The 18,805-nt window shown below is 55.2% G+C and overlaps 1 protein-coding gene and 1 long non-coding RNA gene across 2 annotated transcripts; one reads left to right on the top strand and one right to left on the bottom strand.

The window, feature by feature from the left end:
* Positions 1-232: 232 nt before the first annotated feature.
* LOC122233641 lies at positions 233-8,651 on the bottom strand. The gene is made up of 3 exons (XR_006211290.1): positions 8,568-8,651; positions 7,529-7,704; positions 233-536 (listed from the first exon to the last, which is right to left on the bottom strand). It is a non-coding gene; the product is annotated as an uncharacterized LOC122233641 (long non-coding RNA).
* SGCA (sarcoglycan alpha) lies at positions 8,549-17,690 on the top strand. The gene is made up of 10 exons (XM_007086675.3): positions 8,549-8,629; positions 9,469-9,588; positions 9,686-9,840; positions 10,003-10,075; positions 10,417-10,615; positions 10,884-11,046; positions 11,949-12,157; positions 12,319-12,345; positions 17,040-17,232; positions 17,503-17,690. The coding sequence occupies exons 1-9, from the start codon at positions 8,593-8,595 to the stop codon at positions 17,218-17,220; spliced, it is 1,164 nt and encodes a 387-aa protein (XP_007086737.3). The 5' UTR covers positions 8,549-8,592; the 3' UTR covers positions 17,221-17,232; positions 17,503-17,690.
* The last annotated feature ends 1,115 nt before the right edge of the window (positions 17,691-18,805 follow it).

The following is an 18,805-nucleotide window of genomic DNA, read 5'->3' as shown; positions in this document are numbered from 1 at the left end:
GAAAGTGACCTCCCTTCTCCACTTCCCAAAGGGTTTTTCATTCCTGCTGTTGATGCCTCAAGAGTCCCCCATTGCCTAAGCAAGGACAGGGGTCCTTTGGGGCCCACCGGTGGAAGGAGAGTCAGTGTGTGTGTGTGTGTGTGTGTGTGTGTGTGTGTTGGGGAGTGGGGAAGGGATGGGACAGAAGAAAGATTTCTCCAACTCATCAGTTGCTTTAAAAGAAAGCCTATATTTAGCCAGGCTTAGAGGGCCTGTAAATATGTATTTTGCAACGCAGACAGCCATAGCTGTGGGAGCTCGAGAGACATGCAGGGAGGTCAAAGAAAAAAATTAACCGGAAGGATTGGGCAATATAGTTGGTCGGCAGCAGATTCGAAGGACTCCAGTGCCTGCTCCAACTGCTAATAATATACATTCCTGTGTTTGGATGGTGGCTTCTGTTTTTCATCTGCTCTCTGGATCTTTTGCAGTGGGTGCCTGAGGAGGAGACTGGCTCTCAGAGTTCCCTTCCTCCATCCGCCTTTGCCTCACCTGCTCTGGGTCAGGGAAGAGAAAATGTTGCCCATGCCAGCCCCTTTCCCACCTGGCTCTGCCAGGCTCAGCCTGGTGTGGCACCTGGCATAGGTACAACCTCCATAGGCCAGCTCTCCCGCCTCCCACCTTCGACCCCTTGTGCTTCGGGTGACCTCGAGGGGACAAATCCTGCCACTTCAGAGCAGTTCTATTTCAGAAAACTCTTCTTTCTTAAAAAAAGTGTGAAGATATATGTGATATCTATGATATATGAGATATATCATATATGATACGTATGATCTCATACATATCATATATGATACGTATGATCTCATACGTATCATATATATGATACATGACGTATATAATTTCAGTTTGAAAAGTTTCTTTAGAAATAAGAAAAGTTCAGAGAATCACATAACAAACAGAATTTACAAATGCTAGCCTTGCATCATTTTTGCTTCGGGTTCCTTCATAGAAGAGAACAGAACACGGAAGCTGGTGCTTTCTCCTTCTCCCGGGTCCCCTTGCCCACCCTACCCACCGTCATAAATTTGGGATGCATCCTTTATAGCCCACAAGTTCATTATTTTTCTAAATTGTGAAATATGGAAAATAACATAAAATTGGTTCTTTCAACCCTTTGAAGTGTTCGGTTCAGTAGCGTTGACGACATTCACACTGTCCTGCAACCAACCAACACCACCGTCCATGTCTAGAACTTTCTAGTCCTCCCAGTTGAAACCCTGTACTCATTAAACACCAACTCCCCGTGTCTTCCTCCCCTCGGCCCCTGGCAACCACTGCTCTACTTCCTGTCTGTCTCTATGAATGTGACAACTGTCGGTACCCCATGCAAGCGGAATCATATACAGCATATGTTCTTTTGTGCCTGGCTTATTTCGCTTGGCACAACATCTTCGAGGCTCCTCCGTGTTGTAGCATGTGATCAGAATTTCCTCGCTTTATTAAGTCTAGCCCGTAATTTGATATCTCCCCTACACATTGATGTCTTCCTAAAGCAGGAGACAGTAACGCTTTTTCCATTATTGGGATGTATATAACCACCCTCCTGTCGTGCGGATCATTTTGTGTCTTTTTCTCATTTGGCGGGACTTTCACAGCAGAGCCACACCGACATGTGTGGCTTCGATTCCTTCACTTTAACTTCTGGTTGTCATGTCGGCAGGGGAATAAGCCACAATTTATTTATCAGTTCCTCTCTACTGAAGGGCGTTTGAGGTGTTTCTGTGTTTCGTCATTATAAACAGGGCTGCAGTGAACACCCCGGTACTCGTGTGAGCCCGTCCGGAGAACGTACACCTCGGAGCAGAGAGCCGGAGGCGTGGGCAGGCACACTTTCAACTTGTCTGGTTCCGCCCCACTGCTCTCCCCAGCGACGGCTCCACTTTGTGCCCTCGCCACCAACGTTTGTACAAGATGTCCTGTCTGACCACATCCTTGCCAACAGCTGCTCTTGGGAGACTTTTTATTTTTGTCGGTCTGATGGGTGTGAAGCAGTATCTCATCTGAGCCTGCGTCCCCTGCCTACGAAGTCGAGCACTCTCTCATCCTTGTTGGCCACCTGGGTTCCCTCTGGTCGAATTGCTTCTGACCGTCTCCTTTGCTATCCATTGCACCTTTTTTTTTTTTTTAACGTGTTATTTTATTTTTGAGAGAGAGAGAGTGCACGTGCAAGCGGGGGAGGTGCAGAGAGGTGGGGGAGGGGGGGCAGGGGGGACAGAGGATCTGAAGCAGGCTCCATGCCAACAGCAGAGAGCCCGACGCGGGGCTTGAACTCCTGAACGGTGAGGTCGTGACCTGAGCCAAAGGCAGACGCCCAACTGACTGAGCCACCCAGGCGCCCCTGTTGTACCTTTTGATACAAGTTATAGAAAGCCCAACTAGATGTGCTTTAAGCAAAAAAGGAATTTTGTTGTCTCCTTATAGCAAGAAGTCCCAGGGTTGGTTAATTCAGAATCTCAGCTGTGACAGTCAAGGACCAGGTTCTTTCCATCTTTCCACAATATCCTCCTCATCACGGTGGCTTGCCTCTTAGACCAGCCCCTCCTGGTCCCCAAAAGTGGCCTCTGCTCCAGGTGTCGTGTGCAGACAAATGTCCAGAAGGTAGAAGGAAGTGGACATTTTCTTCCAGAAGCCCCACAGGAGATCTCCCTTCTGGTCTTGGCGGCCAGAATCGCATACACGTCCACCCCTAAGCCAGCCACGGACCGGAGGAACTGAATTATGCTATATGTAGACCAATCGCCGTTCACCTGACGCAGCTGGGGAAGGCCCAGCCTTCTCAAAAGCCTAGACTCCTGATTCCTGAATCAGACCAGGGTTCCATGAGCAGCGAGGAAGGGAAAGAATGCCATTTGGGGTGGCACTCGAAACGTCTGTGCTTTCCTTATTGGCTTGCAGGAGTTCTTTCTTGGACGCTAACCTTAGCTTGGACGCTAACCTTTTGTTTATTATTATTTAAAAAATTCCAGACCCTTTTTATTGCATAGCCTATTCCCTCTCACTGAGTCGCAATGCCGCTGACATCATAAATCACGTTCCCACATATGCTTGGATCTGTTTCTGGGCAGTCTCTTCTATTGATCTCTTTGTCTAGCCCGGCACTGATACCACATTGTTTTCATTAATATCGCTTTCAAAGAAGTCTTGGTATCTGTCAGGGGCTTATTCTTTTTCAGAACTGTCTGGCCTCTTGGTCCCCAGCTCTTCCGTATGAATTTTAGAAGAGCCTTGCCTGACTCTGCAAAGTCCTATTGGCGTATTTATTGGACTCGCATCGAATCAGAAGATTAATACGGAGAGAGCTGTTTTCAGGACACTGAGGCTTCTCACCCCTAAATTCAATACATCTCTCCACTTATTCCTCTGATAGCCTAGAGTTTTTATAGTTTTATGGCTCACAGTTTTTCTTCATAAGGATCCGCGCGGTTTTTTCAGGGTTCTGCCCAATCTTAATAGTATTGTTAATAATTTATTTTTAAAAAAATATATTACAGTTTCCAGTAACATTGCGAGTGTCCAGGAACACCGTGGCATTTGGTATTTTAATTGCATCTGGATGTTAATTTTGGTCCAGCAACCTTGTTGATCTCCCTTAATAGCCCTCATGACATGCCTGTAGTATCTCTTGGATTTTCTATATAAATAATCATACCATCCGCGAAAAATGTCAGAGAGTTCCTTTCTTTTATTTTCCCGAATCCTTCTATCACTGAGCAGTAGCTTCTAAATCTGACTTCTTCCAGCTCTCGGGCTGTGCCAGTGGGCTGGCCCTGGGCAGCTATTGTCTTGCACCGTCAGCTATAAATAAATAAAAGACCCCTTCCTTTCTCCAGAGCTTTATACAGTTTACAAAGCACTTTCGCTTCCATTATCTCATTGGTTCTTATTACCCCCGCTTTCCAGGGAAGGAGTGTCTCCCCTCCGCTCCGTGTCCGTGTCCGGAGAGCTGGGCAGAATGCTGTGCTGTGAGACTTCTGACTGTCCCCTCCCCTTCTCTGTTTCTCCTGTAAGCTAAAAAGTTTGGTCAGGGATGGTCTCTGGGATTCTCAGACTCAGGATTGATTGCCCTCGGCGGTCACAAGGCTTCAAGAAACCTCTTTGAGGGCTGAAGTTCAAGGATAAAGGGCGGATTCTGGGTACCCTTAGGTCCTCAGAATGGTGTCCCCCAATGCCGTGGGCAAAGATAGACGTGCTTGGAAGTCAGAGGGTCGATAACCAATGATGAGGATGGTGGGGAAGAGGGCATTGTGTCCAGTTCCCTGCCTCCATGCGGATTCTCCTCCCCACTTGGAAGAACATCCTCTGGACCCGGAAGGGGAGGACGAGGTAAGGCTCGAGGCCGTCGGCCTCCTCCTGCGTCGCCTCCTCTAGCGTCGCCTCCTCTAGCTGCGGTTCTCAGCCAACACTAGTGACGCGCATCCCCAACCCGGGGCGGGGCGCTCCCGCCCCTCCCCCCGCCCCCCTACCCGACCCCTCCCCCCGCCCCCACCAGGCCGGGCTCTGTCCCAACATTGCGCAGGCGCAGGTCCGGGTCGCAGCCGCGAACGCGCCCTCTCGTGGCAGACTGACAGATCACATCCTTTGTTGTGGGCTGGGGGCGGCGAAGAGGAGGGGAGGAAAGATGTGGGTGGAGTCTGGGAGGCAGATGCGACAATCAGATCACAATGATGAGAATCCCTTTCCTTTGTCCCTCGTGACAACAAATAATCCTCGGTTGCAGATACAGAGGAAGAAAATATGGCCTTCAGAAATCAAGAGGCTCACAGAGACAGAGTAGATTGAGAGAGTTGGGGAGATGATGCATTGATTCATTCAATCATTCATTCATTCAGGAAATATTCACTGAGATGGGCAGAGCCAGGGACAAAGGACCAGAGGACTTAAACTGAGACATTGACAGGCGAAGGTCGGGTGGAAGGCTGGGGAGACAGGTGCGGGTGGCACAGGTGGAGACCAGGCTGAGACACTGAGATGCAGAGATGACCCAGAAGGATGCAGTCGCCCCAGAAGGATGCTCCAGCGGGAGGGGGCCACAGCGGGAGCTCATGAAGGGACAGTATGAAGGTCAGGAGCGATACCAGTCACGGTGGATTGAAGATCAAATATGTTTAAAGCCATAAAGTCATAATTATGCTACTAACGTTTTTAAAAAAAAGCTAACCGGCCAAAGTTCGAGGGATGCTAGAGAATCAATTCATTATCTCAAAATTGGTAAATACAAGAACAGAATCAAGTATTTATCCCACCTTGCCTTCATACCACTCAGTAACCAAACAGTAAGCGAGGGGCAGTTGCTGGGTCTAGAATTATTCCAGCCAATAAAGGAAGGAGTGATTGAATGGGAATATCACCATTTTGGGGAGGGGGGCGGGGAAAGGCTGATAGATGAGGCACAGAGCATCAGTGGTTGCCCGTGCTTCGGGATGGAAGAAGCAATACCACCATCTGTGAAGCGGTCTTGCTAAAGAAAATAGAACCTACGCCTGATCAGGACTCTCAATCCAACTACAATTTGCAGGAAATAACAATGTACAGGAAATACAATTTACAGGAAGTACAGAGGCCAGAGAGACATGTTAAAGAACACCCTAGAGATGCAAATCAGCAAAACCCAGACTGGAAAACTGCACGACAAATGACCTGGTTCCCTCAAGGAAAAAGATAGGGAGAGAGAGAGAGAGAGAGGATTGGATAGGGAACCAATGGATTTAAAGAAATATAAAGGAGACACATTAATCGGTTGCAGTGTGTGTACTTATTCGGATCCTGATTCAAACAAATGCATTTAAAAAAAAAAGGCATTTTTGAGGGATGGAAATCTGAACACTATAGATCTGATTTAAGGAATTATTATTAACTTTAAGGAATACTAAGGCACTAGGTGTAACGATTGTGCTTGTTTAAAAAAGAGTCATTATCTTTCAAAGATACATGCCAAAGTATTGACAGAGGAAATTAGGAGGGAAAGTCGGGTGTCGTATATGTGACGGGAGATTGGCCACGAGCTGCTAACTATTGAAGCTGGGGGATGGGTACGTGGCAGTTCGTTCTTTTATTCTGTAGACTTTGGCTTTGTTTTTGGTTTTGCTTTAGTTTTTTGGTTTTTTTTTTTTTTTAATGTTTATTTTTGAGAGAGACACAGAATCTGAAGCAGGCTCCAGGCTCTGAGCTGTCAGCACAGAGCCCGACGCGGGGCTCGAACTCGCGAACCGATCACGATCGGTCATGACCTGAGCCGAAGTCAGTGGCCCAGCCGACTGAGCCACCCGGGGCGGGGGGGCTGTGGACTTCGGTTTTAGGTAAAATTTGCAAAGTAAGAAGTTGAAGGATGTGTGACCCCACTCTCTGTCCGCACCCCTCATCCCCCGCCCAGGCTCCCAAGGAACACAGGTGTTGAGAGTTACAGAGGCAGGTTACCATCCAGATAGCTCTGAGTGGGTGAGGTCCTCTGGTGGGCCACAGGGGACTTCCAGCTGACCCCTGGCACAGTCCCCGGGTCCCCTGGTTTGGAGGCGGAGGGGGGAAGGATCCGTAAGGAAGCTGGCCTCTGTGGGCCTGGCAGCACTGGGTTCGGGCCCTGCTTCCTGAAAACAGCGGAGGGTGTGAGTGGGTCGCTCCAAATATAGCAGAGGAGTCACATGGAGCCACGGAGGGGCTGAGGCCTGGGCCGCCAGCCAGTCTCTGGCACCTCTGCCCCCCCCCCCTCCCCCGCCCAGAGCCCTCTGACTTTTGTGCTTTCTCCAGAACCTTTCTCCCTCGTGCCCTCCATCTCTGAGAAGGCGGACAGGTGCCCAGGTGATTCTGGGACAAAGCCTGCCCTGCCTGAGAGCCTGAGTGGCCGCTGACTCTGGAATTTGGTGGCTCTCCAGGGACGGGTGGGACGGTCAGGTGGAGAGACAGCAAAAAAGACGAGGACTAAGTAAGCTGCCCACGTGCTAGTCATTCCCGCCGGCAGGCCGACACCCTGTCCCTCGGGCCCCGCCACCCTTGCTTGGGGTGTTGGGTATGGCGGTGAGATGCCAGGGCCCCTCATCTCAGGGCCCGGGAGGGGTGCTCACCGAAACACAGAGCATTTTGGAACCCTGGCGCCTGTGGGTCTCTGCCTCCTCCTCAGGGCAGCTGGGGAGAGTCCCCTCTGTCTGCTCCAAGAAGCCCCCAAAGAGAAGGGCACCCCACCCCCTTCGCGCCTGGACCAAGATCCTTGGGCGGAGGCAAGAAGGAGGGGGAAGGGTGCCCCACCGGCAAGAGCTGCCGCCGCCACGGGGGTTGAGTAGGGCACTGGGCTGAGTGGTTCACATGTGTTCAGCTGGTCAGGAGTATGGCCTTGGGGAAGCCCAAGCGGCCCTCATGCCTCCCTTTTCGCACCTGAAAATGGGGATGAAAGTAACGCCTCACGGAACTGCTGGGGGAATGGAACGAGTTGCTGCCCGGAAATGTCCGCAAAGCCTGGAGCAGAGTGGCAGGCGGGGGATTACCTGTCATTACCCACCGGTGGTGTGCAAGCTCCGTGGGGGGCAGGGTGCTGCCCGTCGAGGCTTCCTCTGTGCCTGGCACACGGTAGGTGCTCTGTACGCATGCGCCAGAGTTCATGATGTTGAGGCTTCCTCACAAGGGCGTCGAGAGGTAAGCAGTGTCCTGGCCAAGTTGTAGTTGCCGGAACAGAGCCTAGAGAGGGCAATTGAGTTTTTCACGCCCCCCGTCTCCAGCTGAGTGGTCAAGCGGGGGATGTGCGTCCAGGCCTGCAGGCCGCAGTCTGTCTTCCCAGACCTGGGGTACACGCTGGGAGTACTTGGGTCTGGAGACACGGGCTGGGTGAACAGGCACCCGGCTGTTCAGCGTACTCGGAAGGAGGCCGTCACCTAGTCCCCTACACCTGCCTGCACCAGATCCAGGGATACAAAGATAATAAGACTCTGGTCAGCCCCGCGATGCTGTGGACAGGGGCCAAGGGGCCACCCAGCTCAGCCTAGCGGAAGGAGGGGGCAAAGGGAGACTTCAGAGAGGAGAGGAGGCCTGTGCCGAGTCCTTGCGAGGTGATGGAGTGTGCCGGCCGGAGGAGGGCAGGAAGGGAACTCTAAGCTTGTGCAAGGCACTTGGGAGGCTTAGGGGAGTGTGTCAGGGGTGGGGCGAGGCTGTGCAGAAGCCCTGGGGTAGTGTGTGTGTGGTCGGTAGTGGGGAGAGGAGGGGATTCTGGACAGGAGGGCCAGGTACAGGCAGGGTCTGAAAGCCATTGACAGCCGGACACTCAGGGCAAGGGGGAGCCCTTAGTGTTTTTAGGGGGGAATCAGGTTAGTGGCTTAGAAAACATTCTCTGACCACCTGGAGGGGATCGTTGGAGGGACCTTGTCATGTGAAGAGAGTGTCCACCCCAGGGTCAGTGCCTGCTCTGGGTGGGAATGGGGAGTCCCCCGCCGGCTTGAAGCTGGGGCCAGCTGCTCTGGGACACCTCCCCATTGTCCCTCCCTCTCTCCTCCCCTCCCTCCTCCCCTCCCTCTCTCCTCCCCACCGCTCCTGTCTCTGTCACTCACGGGGGCCGGGCAGGCTGGGGCAGCCATGGCAGCAGCAGTAATCTGGATTCTTCTCCTTGTGGGCAAGTTGGGGCCTTCTTCTGGGAGGAGGCCCAGGATGAAGGGACAGGATTTAGGGGTGGAGAGGCGAAAGTACAGAGGTCCCTCAGGGGAGGAGTCTGGGGGCAGGAGCCAGAAGGACTTTGGGGTGTTAATGCTGTGTCCGGTGGGAGGTCCAGGGAAATGGGGCTGGGAGCAGGGCTCCGGGAAGTGGGGGGCCGGGAGCTCTGAAGGGTGGGGTGCCCTAGGCCGAGGTGGGCCTGACGGCACAGGCCCGGAGCGTCGTGGGCCCTTTAATGGGCTGGCTGGTCTGCCTTCTTTCTAGGCCCAGGCTAAATTTGGCCGTGAGGGTGGGGGGGCCCGCTGGGGCAAATACTCTCCCTGGGGCACAGGATCCTACTGGCTCAGCTTTTCCTGGCCTCTCCTGTGGGTCCCTCTCCCGTGTATGCGGGGAAAGGGGAGAGGGTTCCAGAATGGCTACCCACCTCCTCCAAAATTTCCTTCCCTCTCCCCCTCCCCTCCAGCCTCCCAGACACCCAGCATTCTTAAGGGTTCTTTTCCAAGTGTCTTTAACACACATACACCACCCCCCCATCTCACACCCCTCTCAGGCCGACAGCAGTCCCCGCCCACTGTGACTCCTCCAAGGAAGCCTAAAATGAGTGGGGGAGGGGGCTCCCACGAACCCAAACCGACAAAGGTCTAGGACTTGTCACAGCCAGGCCCCACCCTGTCCTTTCCTGAGAGCCCCCCCCCCACCGCCCCGCCACCACCACTTCTGTCTCTTAGGGGCACCAGGAGCTTATCCCCTGCCTGGTACTAAGGCTGATGCGTGTGTTTGGGGGTTCTGGGGTCCCCACAGGTCCCTTGGCAGGGCTGGGGGACACGGAGGCCCAGCAGACCACCTTGCAGCCTCTTGTGGGCCGCGTCTTTGTCCACACCTTGGACCAGGAAACCTTCCCCAGTCTTTCTGAGCACGTTGGTGAGAGGGGCCCCAAGGGCGTTGGGCAGAAGGCTGGGGACTGGCCAGGGGCTGGCGAAGGCTCCGGTCATTTCTCCAATCTCCTCCCTTTCACCAGATGTCCCACCCACCGTCCCTATCACCTACCACGCCCACCTCCAGGGACACCCAGACCTGCCTCGGTGGCTCCGTTACACCCAGCGCAGCCCCCACCACCCTGGCTTCCTCTACGGCACCCCCACCCCAGAAGATCGTGGGCGCCAGGTCATCGAGGTACCAGCAGGGACCCCAGTGGCTGGGTCCCATGTGGGCATTCGTTCATGTCCATTTACATAATTTAGATGCCTCTTAGGTGAGGGCGTCTCTGTCCTCTCCACATGTCTTGTCCCCTAACCCCATCCCTCAGCCCTCTTCCCCATCCCCTCCCCCTGCCAGGTCATAGCGTACAATCGGGACAGCTTTGACACCACCTGGCAGAGGCTGGTGCTGTTGATTGGAGACCCAGAAGGTACCACCAGCCATACCCCTGCCCCACTCCCACCCACCAAGCCTGTCTCGGGGGATTTCCCTTGGAAGGAGGGAGGGGGTGTGAAGGGGACACTTGGGCATAGTGGGAGCTGGGCATCATGGGAGGGCTCTAGAGTTGTAGAAACTGGCTGTTCTGCTGACAGTGTGTGGGGCCTTGGGCAAGTCGTTGAGGCCACGGGGAGGGCATTTGGGGCCTGTGATGCCTGGGGATTTAGGGAGGAAGGGAGGAGTCAGGGGGCATGGGGAGGGGCTTGAGTGTGCGGGGGGGGGGGGGCTTGGGAAGGATCCATGCAGAGCTGGGTGCCAACCTGGCATTTCCAGGCCCCCTGCTGCCTTACCAGGCTGAGTTCCTGGTTCGAAGCCACGATGTGGAGGAAGTGCTGCCCTCGACGCCCGCCAGTCGCTTCCTCACAGCCTTGGGAGGGCTCTGGGAGTCAGGGGAGCTCCAGCTACTCAACGTTACCTCTGCCTTGGACCGTGGGGGTCGCGTCCCCCTTCCCATTGAGGGTCGCAAGGAAGGGTAAGCGTGCAGTCCGGGAGGGCCACCTGGAGGAGGAGCCCAAACCTTAGTTACCCCAAACGGCGCACTCCCTGGTACCCTACGAGGACGTAAACGATCCAGCTATCCAAAGACATTCGTGGGAGTGTAAGGCCCCCTAGAAGGATGTGGAGCTATGTACTCTCACCCATAACCCAGGTCTCAAGGTGGCCCCGCAACCCTCAAACCTCCAGTGCCCAGGGTACATCCCCTCCCCAATTTGTTAACCGTGGCTTCTATCTGGGCCCAGGGTTTACATCAAGGTGGGCTCGGCCTCACCCTTCTCCACCTGCCTGAAGATGGTGGCATCTCCCGACAGCCATGCTCGTTGCGCCCAGGGCCAGCCTCCGCTTCTGTCCTGCTACGACACCTTGGCACCTCACTTTCGTGTGGACTGGTGCAATGTGTCCTTGGTGAGGAGGGACCCTGGCGATGGGGATGGGGATGGGGCATGCCCCCCATCACAGTCTCCCCCCTACCCTTCTTCCCCACCCCATCTCTCTGTTCCTGTTTCTTTCTCTGAGTAGACACTGCGCGCAACAGCCCCCCCCGCCCCCCTCCCCCACCCCGCCGTGCTCGAATGCGCGCGCTCCGAAGTTCCACCTCATCCCACGAGAGGGCGACAGAGTCCATAATCCAGGAAAGGCATCTCCTGGCTCCAGTAGTCCCAATAGTTGGAACCTTCACTCCCGTAGAGCAATTCCAGCACCCTTTCCCCACAAGGGTACTCTTTGGGACAGCTCTGTCTGCTTCCTTCCAAGGTGTCCAAATCTGCCTGGGATAGTTTCCAGATAGTTTCCACCTCCAAGTTATAAACCAAAGATGCTCGCTACTGCCCTTTGGGATATTGAACAGAATTATCTAGGGTTCCTAGAGACCCCGGCTCCCCGGGCTGGGAACCCCTGGAATACTCTGTCCCTGTGAATTGACCGACAGTGCGGCCAAAGACTGATAATCAACAACTCTGAGCACTTGCAGTGTGCTAGGCACTATCCAATCAACATGTCTTACCCTCCCCACCACCCCAGAGACAGGTACCACTATTAGCATTCTGACTTTGCAGGGGAAGAAACTGAGGCAGCTGGAGGTAAGTCATCCAGCATAGCATTTGTCTGAATCAGGATCCGAACCCAGGCGGGAGGACCCTAGAGGTGTGCTCTAACCACTGTATGGACCTGCCTCTCCTAGATTTTCTGTCTTGGTTCTTATTCCAGTGCTTGTCCTGCTAGGTCAAGCTGGGGGAGGCAGGCATGGGGGCACCCCTGCCCTGTCCCCGTGGGGTCTCTGTGTCTAGCCAACTGGGTTCTCTGAGCAGGTGGATAAGTCAGTGCCAGAGCCTGCAGATGACGCGCCCACCCCAGGCGATGGGATTCTGGAACATGACCCATTCTTCTGCCCACCCACTGAGGCCACGGCCCGAGACTTCGTCACTGATGCGCTGGTCACCCTCCTGGTGCCACTGTTGGTGGCTTTGCTACTCACCCTGCTGCTGGCCTACATCATGTGCTGCCGGCGGGAGGGACGGTGAGTGTGGGGGACAGAGGGCAGAGAGGGCACTGTGGCTGCCCAGGCACGCAGACCTCTCAGGGAGCCTCATCCAGGAAAGGAGTGGGGACCTCTTGCCTGGCCTGGAACCAGGAGAGGCTTATGGGTAATAACTAATCCCTTCCCTTGCTTTCCCACAGGCTGAAGAGAGACCTGGCCACCTCTGAGTGAGTAGGGGAAAACAGGGGGTTGGGTGGGAGCCCCCCTAGACTGTTGGGGTGGACCCTCTAACCTCCATGAGCATCACAGACAAGCCAGATTGCTCTGGGATGGTGGGGTCCGCCCCTGGCCTCTGAGCTCCAGTTCTGGGCTGACTGGTTGCTGGGCTTGACCTTTCCTGACCCAGCCTTCTCATTTCCTGGTCTCCACGGAAGACTTTAACCTGGGATGGGCAAGGGTGGGGAGCCAGCCAGGTCTGGGGGCTCGCTGCCACCCTGGGGGGGGGGTTGAGAAGCAACCTAAGAGGCTGCGCGCGCGCGCGCGCGCACACACACACACACACACACACACACACACTCTCACACCATATATGGTTCCAGGCTGGGTTCTGTCACACAATTACCATGACACTCTCTGGCCCTGGTTTCTCCACCTGCAACATCACTGATGTTGTCATTGAAATAGCTAATGTCTGTGGATGCTTTCAATTCCCCCAGCCCTTCCCAAATCCGTCTCACCCTTATTTTGCCCAGGTGCCCGCTCCCCACGGCCTTACCCTCCTCTGTTCCTAGCCTTCTTCCCCTCCCACCCCCTTGAGCCCCAAAGATTCCAGGAGGCAGATGTGAAATAAGTTAGGCTCCTTTTATTTCCACTGCACTGAGCCTTTGGCGGGCCTGGCACCCCTGCCTGCTTGCCTGGCTTGCCTCGTTAATTGCGGCGACATCTGGCCACCCTGCGGACCCCCTTGTTTAGTCGCTTGTGCCCCTTCTGGGAGCCTGCTTGCAACCTGCGCTGCCCAGGCCGGCGTTGCCCGGATCGGCGCTGCCCAGACCGGCGCTGCCCAGACCGGCGCTGCCCAGACCGGCGCTGCCTAGACTGGCGCCGGCTCTGGGACCTGCCCTTGACCTTGGAGGCATACTTGTTGCCAATGCGGAAGGAGCCCAGGGCCCCCTTGCCGGTCACCTGCTTGAGCATGCCTTTGTCCACCAGCCCCTTGACCGCTCGCTTGAAGCGCCAGGCGTTTCGGGTCATGTTGTAGCCTGCGGTGGCGACGGCCTTCTTCAGCGTGGCCAGCGTCACGTGTCTGTGCGCCCCCTTGTGGGCCACAACCCCCAGGATCACCTTGGATATGCTGGGCTTCTGGCGGACTTTGGGGCTGGCTGGGCACCCAGTCTCACTCTCGCTAGGAGTTCCGGATGGGCTGGCCTGCCGGCCTGCACCCTGCAGAGCGTTCGAGGCCAAGGGTGGAGATGCGGGCGGCAGCGAAGTGTTTTTCTGCATCTCTCCCTGGGGCGGGTGAAGGGAACTAGGCGCAAGGACCTCCAGGGTGGTGGCCGGAAGTCTCCCCTCGGTCTCTCCTCGGTGGGTGAGGTGAGTCTCTGCTCCTGGTTCCCTCAGAGGCTTCCGCCCGCAGAGGGCTCCGGCCCAAGCCTTCCCCTGGGTGGCCAGAAGGAGGACAAAGGATGATCACCCACGGCTGGCCTCACAGACTTGTGCCTCAGGTGCAGGAGGCGGCAAGGTTATCTCTGTGGTGACCTCAGGGGGACATTGTGAGGTCACCAGAATCCTGTGAGGGTCACAATAGTCCCATCGTTCCCTCCTGGGAGGTGCAGACGGGAACTGCCAGATAGTGTGGGCATCTGACAAGCCAGGTACCCTGGGAAGAAGGGCTGAGGTGTGGGGCCTCCCATCCGCATGCGTGTTTTGAAACGAATGTGCCAGCTGATTTCAGGGTGTTCTGAGACCCTGGTTTCCAACCCACCATTTTGACCCCACCATCACAACCCATTGGGTTGAGGAATAGAAACAGTTTTAGAATCAGAATTATACCAACATTTGTGAATTTTCTTTAAGTTTATTTATTTATTTTGAGAGGAGGGGAGGGGCAGGGAGAGAGGGAGAGAGAATCCCCAGCAGGCTCTGTGCTGTCAGCGCAGAGCCCTACGCGGGGTTCAAACTCACAAACCATGAGATCATGACCTGAGCTGAAATCGAGAGTCAGACGCTTAACCAGCTGAGCCACCCAGATGCCCCATCAACCGTTGTGAATTCTTATGGGGAAAATATTTTCCAGAGTGAACAGAAATGTACTTCTTCAACTTACTTAGGTCGATTTGATTCCTTGGTTATCTTTGACCACAAAGCAATGGAAAGCCTCTGCTTTTTTTTTTTTTTTCTTATTTTTATTTGATAGAATTTTTTCTCATAGAGGTGGAGGATTTTCCATGTACGTTTTTCAAGGAAGATTTCATTCTTCCATTTTTTTGGCCGTGCCCAATTTGATCACTCACATCTTCTGCCATTGTGGAAATTCTCTTCTGACCAGATATTTCCACCAATGGCCAGCTTTCCTGGGTCAGTGTTGTAGCTCCGAAGGTATCAGAAAATCTTCATCAAGTTTGAATCAATCCCCAGGTTTACCAGGTGCCATATCAGCCCTTGTTGGTTTGGATCTTGCGTCGATTTATTTCCACAAATTCAATTCTTGTTTTTGCTTGTTCAATGTCTACCATTTTTTCAAAAGTTTTTTGAAACTACCTTTTTTTTTTTTCAAACTGCAAATTGTGATTCTGCGGTCCGTATCAGATTTTGCTGGCCAGAAAGCCGTCCAGCCTGACCCTCTCGTGTGGTCTGTGTGCCAGAGACAGGGCTCGAGCGTTGCGTGTTGGTAGTGGGCCGTGTGTGTGTGTGTGTGTGTGTGTGTGTGCATGTGTAGGAATGCCTGCCCCTTCGTTCGTCTGTCCAAGTGCTGATGTGGAAGGACTGTGGGAGAAGGCGGTGCGGGTCTGGCTTCTCCTCCTGCTCTGGAAAAACATCCCCCAGAACATTTTCCACCTGTGTGTGTTGCCAGAGTAATGAGACCCAGATGTGGGGCTGGGGGCAGGGAGGGGGCCCGTTAACTCAGGCCCTTCTCCTACCCAGGGCATTACCTGCCCAGCTGCCTCCAGCCCTAAGCATCCACATGTTTCTCACTTCCTTTCTCCCTCAGCCTCCCCTTGCCTGGGAATGGAAAATTGTGTTTTGGACAACTCTGCTTGCCAAATTCCAGACTCAAGAGCTCATCTGGATCCTACCCTGGCCTTCTAGGGTGACCCCACCCCCTCCCGCCAACCAGACGGGACTTGGTCCTACTCCCCCACCCCCGAGGAGGAGTGTGGCCCGTTCGGTGTGAAGCTAGAGAGTCTGACCTGTCGTCTCATCTGTCAGGTTCTAGCCGGAGTCTAGCTGGAGTCTAGCTCAGTCCACTAACTGAGACTTGGACAGGGGTGGGGGTCATTGCCCCTTCCCCATTTGATCAGTAGCCCAGAGGCAAGTAGGGTAGCTTCCGCCCTGCCTAGGGCCCCAGCCCTTTATTGTTTGTGATGAAAGGTTCGTGCTGTCTCACCTGGCAACCAGTAGTCTGGGAAAATATCTCCAAGCTGGACTCACAAATGTGGGTGGGTTCGCGGAAAGGGGCTTGGAAACATCCCTTTACTGGAGGCTAAGCACAGCAGTGGGCCCGCTATAACAAAACAACATTGATAATTATGATAGCAACAGCAAGCTCCCTGTAATATTAGCTGCCGCTTGCCGTGATGCTGACCAGGAGAGATTTGTTTTCCCTGCATTAACTCATTTAATTTGTACAGCAACCGCATTACAGTCGGGGAAATCGTGGCACAGAGGAGTTAAGTGACTTGCATAAGGTCACACAGCCAGTAAGGAGTAGAACTCACATTCGAACCCAAAGCAAGTCTTCGTGCTAGGTTACATTGTGCGACCCTCCTTCTCAGAGTGAACTCAAGCTTGCCCCAGACAGCGGAAAGCAAGCTCATGAGACTTGTCAGATGAGAACGAGGCTGAGCCTTCTGGGAAGAAACTGAGTTCAGGAAGGACGCGGGGATTCCAGGCCCATTGAGCCCGGGGCTTGGTGCAGGCCTCAAGGAGCCTTGGTCTGAAATAAAGACAGAAAGAAGAGACTCGGTGTCCAGAGCTAGTTGGTGCTGGGGGCAGACTGGAGCAGGCTGGGAGGGGTCAAGGTACAAAGGCAGGGGAGGCTAGATGGGAGGAGCCAGAAGATGAGACTGTCAAGGCCAGGCAGGAGAGAGCGTGAGCAAAAGTGGGAGGTGGGAAGAGAGAGGGGGTAGGTTTGTCAGACTAAGACAGGGATGAGGCGGGGAGGGCTGGACGGTCAGTGGTAGGAGAGAGTATTAGGGGAGTATTAGGGGAGGGAGCTGAGTGCTGGAAGGGTCCTACAGGGTCATCAGTATATAAAGCCCAGCAGACACCGGCCTCTGGAAATAATATATCCACCGTGGGTGTCTCTTCATGTCTTAGCATCCCGGAAGCTCTTACCATGCTCCAGGCGCTTTTCTAAAAACACTTTTCTCCCCTAATTCCTGCTACAGCGCTAGAAGGTAGTCCTATTATTATCCCCATTTTACAGCTGGGGAAACTGAGGTGCAGAGTGGTTAAGCAACTTGCCAGGGACACAGAGCTTTGAATCCAGGCCGTCTGCAGCCACGGCTTCTGCTCCCATTACCGGCCACTGAGCTGTCACCGAAGACCTTCCAGTTTGTCCTCCCCTCACCTGTCGTGTGTGCGAGCTTCCCCCTACATACCAGGTGGGGGAGGCGGCAGGGGGGCTCGCAGCCAGTGGCGCGCTGCACCTCACCGGGGTTGACTCCCGGGGCTGATGACTCTGCCGGCTCTGTGCCCCCAGCATCCAGATGGTCCACCACTGCACGATCCGCGGGAACACGGAGGAGCTGCGACAGATGGCCTCCAGCCGTGAGGTGCCCCGGCCGCTTTCCACGCTGCCCATGTTCAACGTGCGCACGGGCGAGCGGCTGCCCCCCCGGGTGGACAGCGCCCAGGTGCCCCTCATCCTGGACCAGCACTGAGGGCACAGCCAGGTGGGTCTGGGTGGGCGGTGCCAGCCTCATTTTGGGGAACAAGGTGGCTTCTGTCTCAAGGCTGGGGCAGACGGTGGGGAGGGTGAGGTCCAGGGAAGGGGCACACAGACCTGCCCGCTCCTCTGAGGTACCGGTGGGGGTTGCTCGGCAGGGCCAGGGCTGTGCCCCCAGGGCCAAACACTCGGGGTCAGAGGTCTGCGGTGGCCAGGAGGGCAGGAGGACCAGGGCCTGGGCCTCACGGCCCCTCATCCCTTCCCTCTGCTGTTCCAGGTCCAGAGCCTCATCCTCCTTTCTCCCCCACTGTGCACAGAGCAGCCGACTCACAGCCACATCCTTCCTCCTGATTCCGGCTCCCGGCCTCATGGCCCCCAGGCTTGGAACAAGCAGAGAGACGGCAGTGGGGGAGGTGAGGGTGTCTGGGGTCAGGACCCCCAGAATAAATAGCTGCCGCTCTCCTCGCCTATTGCCACCAGCACCTTCTTCTCAGCAGCCTCCCGCCAGCACTCGCTGCCTCAGTTTCCCTTTCTGCCTCCTGGGAGCCCTCAGAGTCAGCCGGGGGCTGCCAGCCTGCCCTTTGGACTCTTGGCGTTTTGCTGTTTTCTCACCTTCTCTGGAAGAAAGAGGGAGGGACCTGCTACCTGTGGCCCTGGCCTGAGTCCTCACGTGAACCTGATAGTGATGCATCATTATCCCCATTATATAGATGAGGAAACTGAGGCCCAGGGAGAGTAAGCAACTTGCCCAAGGTCACAGAGCAAGCACGTGGCAGAGTTTGGATTAGAACCTGGTATGTCCATCTCTACCCTGACTTCTGGAGGGCTGAAGGGTTCTGGAAGCAAGAGGCTCTTACCTGTCAAGATCCCCTAGGGGAAGAGCCCCTTTGTAACGCATGCTGCCAGTGAACCTAGTCTGTATGTGGAGAGAAGGGGTTGAGCTACAGGACCCCGAATGCCCGGGCTCAATGACCCCCTTCCTAGTGGGCTTTTCCAGGGACCGAGGTCCAGAGGACACTGCACGACCTGGAACCCTTGAGCTGAGCGTCACCAGCTTGGCCCTGCAGAGCTCGGCTGGCTAGGAAGAGGCTCGAGCTGGTTTTTCCCAGGTGGCTACAACCTTGCCGGGCCACCGTGCCCCTGCCCACTGCCATCGTGAGCCTACATCCAGGCTCATGTCTGACCGCTCCCTTTCGAGGATGAGCCAGAGACTAGACCCGAGAGGGGACCCAGATAAAGGAGGGATGGCAGAGGGGCAAGGACTTGTGACCTAGGTCCCAGGCCCCTGGCTCCAGGTGGCATCTCCCAGAAAATCCAAACAAGGGCAAGACATCGGCCACGGTGACCTCTAAATCCCACCAGGCCTGGGATCTACCCATTATCCTGGAGCGGACTCTTAATCATCCCTCTCGCTCCCTGAAGGGGGCTGCCATGGGGCGGTGGAGGCGGGGGCGCTGCACTTGGGGTTTTCCCTTCCCTGGAGGCAGGGGCCCGGGCTTGGGGGCCGATGGGGAGGGGCCCCAGTCTGATGGTGGTGCCTCCTGGGCCAAGGACCCCTGGGTTTGTGAATACTGCATCCG

Source organism: Panthera tigris, chromosome E1 (assembly GCF_018350195.1).
Source record: "Panthera tigris isolate Pti1 chromosome E1, P.tigris_Pti1_mat1.1, whole genome shotgun sequence".
In the NCBI taxonomy this organism is placed as follows: domain Eukaryota; kingdom Metazoa; phylum Chordata; class Mammalia; order Carnivora; family Felidae; genus Panthera; species Panthera tigris.
The sequence above is the reverse complement of the archived record's forward strand: the minus strand, read 5'-3'. Positions and strand labels throughout refer to the sequence as shown.